This window comes from Notolepis coatsorum (genome assembly GCF_963971535.1).
Source record: "Notolepis coatsorum genome assembly, chromosome: 1".
Classification (NCBI taxonomy): Eukaryota; Metazoa; Chordata; class Actinopteri; order Aulopiformes; family Paralepididae; genus Notolepis; species Notolepis coatsorum.
Genome location: NC_140165.1, coordinates 282,755,358 through 282,763,924, shown reverse-complemented (window position 1 = coordinate 282,763,924; position 8,567 = coordinate 282,755,358). Strand labels below are relative to the sequence as shown.

The window sequence follows — 8,567 nt, the reverse complement described above, 5'->3', positions numbered from 1 at the left end:
TTCAAGTAAAAACCATTTCTGAGATAGAACAGATTAGTATCTAGAGGAATATTGCAACACGGCCTCCTCTCTGGTTCCTCCTCTAGATGTTTCATTCTTTTTGGTTTGGGGAGAATATAGATTTACAAACGACTCAAGTAATTGTATCTTTATGGGTGGGTTGGGTAAGGGAGTGTCTTTGAGGCCTGTGCTGGTCTGTTCTTGGGACGATATATGATGCGGTGGTGGTCTCTCAAACCGCCCCCCCCCCCCCCCCCCCCCCCCCCGCTACTTTCCGCCGTACATTCTCTCGATGTCGTCCTGGTAGTGTCTTTTCAGCTCTGTGCGTTTGAGCTTGAAGGCGTCCGTCACCAGGCCCGTCTCCGGGGTCCAGGGCTCGGGGCTCAGCCGGAGCTTGCGAGGGATCTCGAAGCGTTCCAGTTGGGCTGCGCAGGATGAACAGGGAAGCACAAATTAATATGTGGAACTGCTGGTTGCTAGGAAGCATAGTGAGGAAACAAGTCATAATAATTATAATAAGGCGGCCGGGTAGCGCAGCGGACTAAGCGTCTGTCTACCACCGCAGAGACACTGGTATCGAATCCGGCTGTCAGCGGTGCCTCCGGCTTGGCTGGCCGTCATACTGGCACAATTGGCAGTGTCAGCGGGAGGGAAGCCAGTGGGTGGTAATCTGGTCGTTGTAAACAGCGACTCCTACAGGTTGGTCAGGGCGCCTGCACAGCGAGGAAGGGATCTGGGTGAGGTAGTGTGCCCTCCCACACGTTACACTCACCCAATGAGAGTCCTCGCTGCCAGGTGAAAAGAGGCTGCTGGCTGTCTCCTATGTATCGGAGGAGACATGTGATAGACTTCAGGGCTCCCTAGACCGGCAAGTAGGGGGCAAATGCGTGCAACGACCAGGAAGGGGAGGGGGGAATTGGCATAACGACTAAATTGGGATGGGAGGAAAATACAAGAAAAATAGGAGAAAAAGTGGATAAAAAAAATATAATAATAATAATAATAATTACACTTTAGATTTGCAGCCCAAAGTGCTTAACAGCAGTAAAATTGCATAAAATAGATGGAATAAAAGCAATACAGAGAATAAGAAAAAAAAAGTTAAAGCAATGCAGACAATAACAATATTGTTACCCAGCTCTATATTCCCAAACCAGTTGTGCCCTCTCCTCACCTCCTCCCAAGGCAGCCTCGGTGAGGACCTTGAGGACCAGCTCCTCCATGGCACTGTTGTTACACAGCTCCTCCAACGAGCCGCGGACGTGGTATTGGTCGGCCAGGGCCTGCAGGTGCTTCTGATTGGGCACCACGAAGCCAATCACGTACGTCTCATCACTGCGTGAGGAAGTGAGGAAAGGAAACGTGGTGTCAAAGCAAGAGCAAGACGAGTCAATCTTCACATCTGTAATGTCTGTAATGTGCAGATGACCTTGCACTCTGACCTCTCTGAAGAAATGCATGTGTGTGGTGGACTGTGTGTGTGTGTGTGTGTGTGTGTGTGTGTGTGTGTGTGTGTGTGTGTGTAACTAGGAGGGATATGAGGACTGTGTGTGTATGTGTGTAACTAGTAGGGATATGAGGACTGTGTATGTACTGTATGTAACTAGGAGGGATATGAGGAGTGTGTATGTGTGTAACTAGGAGGGATATGAGGACTGTGTATGTACTGTATGTAACTAGGAGGGATATGAGGACTGTGTGTGTGTAAGCAGGGATATGAGGACTGTGTGTATGTATGTAACTAGGAGGGATATGAGGACTGTGTGTATGTATGTAACTAGGAGGGATATGAGGACTGTGTGTATGTATGTAACTAGGAGGGATATGAGGACTGTGTATGTACTGTATGTAACTAGGAGGGATATGAGGACTGTGTGTGTAAGCAGGGATATGAGGACTGTGTGTATGTATGTAACTAGGAGGGACATGAGGACTGTGTGTATGTATGTAACTAGGACTAGGAGAGATATGAGGACTGTGTATGTATGTAACAAGGAGGGATATGAGGACTGTGTGTGTATGTAACTAGGACTAGGAGAGATATGAGGACTGTGTATGTGTAACTAGGAGGGACATGAGGACTGTCTGTATGTGTAACTAGGAGGGATATGAGGACTGTGTGTATGTATGTAACTAGGAGGGATATGAGGACTGTGTGTATGTATGTAACTAGGAGGGATATGAGGACTGTGTGTATGTATGTAATTAGGAGGGATATGAGGACTGTGTGTATGTATGTAACTAGGACTAGGAGAGATATGAGGACTGTGTATGTATGTAACTAGGAGGGATATGAGGACTGTGTGTGTATGTAACTAGGAGGGATATGAGGACTGTGTGTGTATGTAACTAGGAGGGATATGAGGACTGTGTGTGTATGTAACTAGGAGGGATATGAGGACTGTGTGTGTATGTAACTAGGAGGGATATGAGGACTGTATGTACTGTATGTAACTAGGAGGGATATGAGGACTGTGTGTGTATGTAACTAACAGGGGATATGCAAAAATGAAAATGTAAATAGCCTTGTGTACAATAAAACAATCATCTATACCTCCCAGCAATGTGTGTGTGTACAGTATGTGTGCTACATTATGTTGTCTGTTGTAAAGTACATTTTGAGGCCAATTGTGAAATGTATTACATTAAAGGGGAACTATCTTACTATTTCTTTCACTATTTGGGCAATTTTACACAATTCTTATGAGTCTATGGAACACATCTGTAAGGTTTTTTTCAAAATAATTAATTGTTTTGTATTTCTAATCAAGTACTGTAGAGCAGCATTTTCTGCACTTCCAGATTCCAAGCTGTTTTTGGCTGTGCTCCGCCCATACTCGCAATGCGCTTTGAGTGACAGTCACCCACAGTCTGCACTGGCAGATAACTTTTGGGGGAGAGAGAGAGAGAGAGAGATTAATTAATTTCGCCGTGGGGGGGGGGGGGGGGGGGGGGGCATAATCCCACGGGACAATGCATTGGTAACTTGTTTCAAATGACAATATATACCCCGTGAATATTATTGCACGGATCGGAATATGCGTGGGAGCGTGCGCTATGATATTTTGCAACAGGTTGACGGTGATACAGCGAGTGCTGATACGAGAGAGCGAGAGAGAGAACGAGCGAGTGAGAAAGAGAACGAGCGAGCGAGAGAGAGACAGAGAGCCTCCTCCCAGTCCCATTACCTTCCCACCCATTTTATATAGTTCTCTGGTTGATTCATGATGTGTGTGTGAACAGCTGAAGGTCTCTGCTAAATAACCGCTTCCGCATTATTTCCACTCGCTGCTCATATAAACGTATCACAGTTGAATGTGGGCGGGCGGTGGCAGATCAGTGCCTATTCACGTCAGCGAGCGAATCAAATCAGAATGGGTTGGTTCAGTGGGGGAGGATTTTGTCTCATCTGAACTGGAGGAATGCGCCAAAAATAGAATTTGAGACCTAGACAGTGTTGGTACAACCCCACATTGCTAGAAAACAATGCAAACCCATGGAAAAGGCCATTTATAAGATAGTTCCCCTTTAAATAAACTTGAGATGATAAGTCAAGTCAAGTCAAGAGTTTTATTTGTCACGGCATACAAGTATACAATGAAATGCGGGTGGTCTTGCCCGCAACGATGTGTAATACAGTAGTACAACATATAATAGAATCCAATAGACAACATTGTGCAATAAACAGGTAACATAGTGGGACATCACGGTATTTGTACATAGTTATTTACAGAGCATGAAGGACATGCTAGGTCCCTTGGTAGTGCAATACACTGTTACTATACTATTTTTAAAGTGACCTTTCTTTGTGGCCATAAGTGTGGGCGTGTGCAGCATGAGTGAGTGCTTTCTCATGTTAAAGTGGCTGCTAGTGTGCGAGCGTGCACAGCGTGTGTGTCGTGTGTGTGCTAATGTGTGCTTGTGTGTGTAGGGTTCAGTGTTCTGTGACCCTCAGTGTTCATTGTTCAAGGCTCAGATGGCCTGGGGGAAGAAGCTGAGCCGAAGCCTCTCTGTCCTAGTAGCTGGTGTTCGCATGCGTCTGCCTGACCTCAGCAGCTGGAACAGGCTGTTATTGGGGTGGTGAGGGTCTTTCATTATTCTGCAGGCTCTGGATTTGCACCTCTTGTTGTATAGAACCTGCAGGGGAGGTAGTGCAATACCCGTGGTACGCTCGGCAGAGCGCACCACTCTCTGTAGGGCCTTCTTGTCCTGTGCCGTGCTGTTGCCATACCAGGCAGTGATGTTTCCAGTCAAGATGCTCTCTACAGCTCCGGAGTAGAAGGACTGGAGTATCTTCCCTGATACTCTGAACTTCCTTAACTGTCTCAGGTGGTAGAGGCGCTGCTTCGCCTTTTTTACAACTGTGTCTATGTGTGTTGACCATGTCAGATCCTCTGAGATGTGGACCCCCAGGTACTTAAAGCTGCTCACCCTGTCCACGGTGGCCCCGTTTATCCTCAGTGGTGTGTGTGTCTCCTGCTGTCCTCTCCTATAATCCATGATCAGCTCCTTGGTTTTACCAATGTTCAGGAGCAGGCTGTTGTCCTGGAACCAGCGTTCCAGTACCTCAACCTCCTCCCGGTAGGCCTTCTCGTCGTTGTCCGAGATCAGCCCCACCACCACTGTGTCGTCTGTGAACTTCACTATGGAGTTGGAGCTGAACTTGGCCACACAGTCGTGTGTGTAGAGTGAGTACAGCAGGGGGCTCAGAACACAGCCCTGGGGGGACCCGATGCTCAGGGTGATGGTGTTGGAGGTCTGACCCCCCAACCTGACCGCCTGGGGTCTTTCACTCAGAAAGTCCAGTACCCAGGCGCTCAGAGCGGAGCTCAGACCCAGCTCGATCAGCTTGTCCACCAGTCTGGTGGGGACTATGGTGTTGAACGCTGAGCTGTAGTCAATGAACAACAGTCTCACATAGCCCCCCTTCTGACGGTCCAGGTGAGAGAGGGTGCTGTGCAGTACTTGGGAGACCGCATCGTCAGTGGACCTGTTTGGCCTGTATGCAAATTGCATAGGGTCCATATCGCTGGGGAGGGAGGCACAAATGTGATCCTTGACCAGCCTCTCGAAACATTTCATGGCCACAGAGGTGAGTGCCACCGGTCTGTAGTCATTGAGACCTGCTGGGGAGGGTTTCTTTGGTACCGGGATAATGGTAGACATCTTGAAGCAGGCAGGGACCACTGACTCCTTCAGGGATTGATTAAATATGGTGGTGAACACAGGGGCTAGCTGGTTAGCACAGGACTTGAATATGCGTCCTGTTATTCCATCTGAGCCAGCTGCCTTCCTGGTGTTCACCTGCATAAATGCTCTTCTCACACTGTGTACCGTCAATGAGAGAGCGTCCCCGCCCCCCCCCGCGGATGGGGCTAGCTGGTTAGCACAGGACTTGAATATGCGTCCTGTTATTCCATCTGAGCCAGCTGCCTTCCTGGTGTTCACCTGCATAAATGCTCTTCTCACACTGTGTACCGTCAATGAGAGAGCGTCCCCGCCCCCCCCGCGCCCAACACTGTGTACCGTCAATGAGAGAGCGTCCCCGCCCCCCCCGCGCCCAACAGCGTCACGTGATCTTTGTTTGTAAGCAGGGACCAACAAGATGGCGGCATGATCCGACGTGTTCGTCGCTCCCGCTAATAGTGGGGCCTTGTATCCGGCTCTGAACGGGGTGTAACAGTGGTCGAGTGTATTTCCTCCTCTTGTGGAGCAGACGATGTGCTGAAAGAAAGACGGCATGACTTTTTTCAGATTCGCCTGATTGAAATCCCCGGCTACAATCATGGCCGCGTCTGGATGCTTGATCTGGTGTGTGTTCAGATGGTCGTGTAGTTCCGCTAGCGCCCTGCCGACGCTCGCCTGGGGGGGAATGTACACTGCAGTCATGATCACTGCAGTGAACTCGCGTGGAAGATGGAAGGGGCGACATTGGATCGAGAGGTGTTCCATGTCGGGAGAGCATGAACGGGAGAGTATCTTCACCTCCCCGGGGCTAGTCCAGCCATTGTTGGTCATAAGGCAGAGACCCCCGCCGATGCTCTTCCCGGAGGCTTCTGTACGGTCCGCTCTGAAGATGGTGAAGGAGTTGGAGGGAGAGATGCTGTGATCAGGAGTCACTGGTTTCAGCCAGGTCTCCGTGAAACACAGGATATTGCAGTCCTTCATCTCTCGCTGGAATCGGACCCGCGCTCGTAAATCATCCATCTTACTCTCTAGCGAACGTGCATTCGCCAGGAAGATAGATGGAATAGCCGGACGGTAAGCAGATCTTCTTAGTCTTAATCTGATCCCGCTCCTCTTCCCCCTGTTTCTTCTTTGTCCTGCGGCCGTCTCCCGCGTCTTTGTCTCTTCTGATCTCCATTGGCCATTCTTGGCATGATAATGTGTCTCTAAACTCCTCTTTGAGTCCGGAGTTTAGGTCAATAAGTGACTGGCGGTCGTATGACGTCCCCGCCAGTGATGTTTCGATAAAAAAAGTAGTAAAAACAAACATAATAACTAAAAATTTGCACATTCGTTGCTGAGCAAAACCCACGGCGACTGACTCGGGTCGCGCCATGATACGGGGTAAATGGGCCACTCATAATATAGGGTGACCAAACGTCCTCTTTTGCCCGGACATGTCCTCTTTTCACGCCCTGTCCGGGGCGTCCGGGGGGGGTTTATAAATTCATGGAAATGTCTGGGGTTTCATTGTTTTTCAGTTTCAGTTTCACGGCCCTTTGCGAGCATCTGAAGGCTCGGGGCTGCATTTTTCGCCGAACATATAAATTACAGAATTACAGCGCTATTCGTTGCCGTTCGAATGCCATCTGAATCGCCAAAATCCGTGCATCGGTTCTCGAGTTACATGCCGATATGTCAGGCGTGCGACTTTTTACATGGCGCGCCAGATTATCACCCCAGGACTCCAGGAGAAGCATGCAGCTGCAGAGCCGCAGAGCCAGCGGCGCTCTCAGGGCCGCGCGCTGACGGCCGCGCTGTGAGGGCCGCTCAGCAGCGCCACCTACCCAATGGCTGAATTGCCAATGGCTGAATTGGGGTATGGCACTGTGCAGGCACAGCTGCGAGATCCGCGGGGGCCAGACTCGAGGGAGTAAATTAACTATACTTTTGCTCACACAATATCTTGAATGAATGCGTTTATTTATTTCGAACATAAATTGAAAATAAATAATAATAAAAAACAAGTAATAAACAGATTAAAAAACAAACAAGCAGGAGTATAGAATGAATTGTAAACGTATGTATTCCTACCCCCTTGATTGATTGATTGATTGATTGAAAACTGTATTAACAGATTGCAGAATGGGTACAATACAGTACGGCTCAATACACACAATTGTTAAGGGGATGCAGACCAGAGAAAGACTTTCATCTTGTTTACATCAGGGTCCCCCATTTTCAATTCATCATAACATAACATACATGACATACAGATAGACAGTATTCAGTATACCTTCACACTCTATTATCTTATGCAAATATTCACTCCACAAACTGAAATATACATACATTGTTGAATGAACAGCCTGTTTCTTGAAGTTACTCTCCTCTAAATTGTAACCCCCCTCTCTATAACAGAATTTTTGGATGTTAACCGGGAGTGAATTGTTTCGTGCTTTAAACATTTTGTGCAGTCTTAAATTCAGCCAGGTCCCAGAGTTTCATGGCATGTGATTTAAAAAATAGTGTGTTTGTGTGTTCCAGATATCCTACCTTATTGATAATCAAATCAAAATCAAATGTATTTGTAAGGCCCGACAACACACGTTAATGTCACTTCAGGCCCATGTCCCTTCAGGCTATGGATTTGCAGTGTTTTCCAGCTTATACAAAAAATATATATATTATTTTGGAATATTGCAACTATACTACACAAAAACGTGAGTACACAAGTTCAACTCATGTTCAGCCCTATGTTACTCATTAGCACTAAAAGTGATTTTTCTTTATTGTGTATGAAACTTCAGAATGTTATCTTTCAAAAGAGACCAGGCTTATGCATGTGCTATAAGCATAATGTATAAAGATAAGCTTTGCAAAAAAAGTATGCAGTCCTCAAGTTCAAGTATAGAAAAGAAATTGCCGCTTTTCTGGGTGCATGTTTCCAAGCATATGTTAAAACAATAAAGGCATCTTTGAGTAAACTTTGAGTAGAGATTCAAGATTCAAGAGGTTTATTCATCACATACAGTACAGTACACAAGACATAGTGAAATAAAGGTGGCCATGCCCGCTTCGATTGTGCAAAGTATCATTAAGTATCTCGAGGCTGGGGCCAGCATGTCCTCTTTTTTGGAAATCAAAATATGGTCACCCTACATAATATAACTTACAAAGACACACGTGTGCACACACACACACACACACGCTCAATCAGTAGACAATTTACTGATCCCACCCTCTTTTCTTGACCCTCCAATCACAACCTCCTTGGTTGTTCTCCTTGATCAAGCTAAGAGAGGGCAGAGCTTGGGATCAGTCAATTGCACTACCAATGTTAGGGGTTTGATTCCCTTTGGGGTCTGTATGAATACAGGGTACTCTAAGGTATTTGGGGT

General features: G+C 47.2%; 1 protein-coding gene across 1 annotated transcript in view; it reads right to left on the bottom strand.

Moving 5' to 3' along the window:
* Positions 1–267: 267 nt before the first annotated feature.
* The window catches only part of acsl3a (acyl-CoA synthetase long chain family member 3a), a gene marked incomplete at its 3' end in the record, with an annotated part of 143,872 nt that continues 135,572 nt past the window's right edge, over positions 268–8,567 (bottom strand). Inside the window, exons 14-15 of the mRNA XM_084328095.1 lie at positions 1,175–1,335; positions 268–425 (exon numbers count right to left, since the gene is read on the bottom strand). Of these exons, the coding sequence (XP_084184221.1) occupies positions 268–425; positions 1,175–1,335 (319 nt within the window). The remainder of the gene's footprint in view (positions 426–1,174; positions 1,336–8,567) is intronic.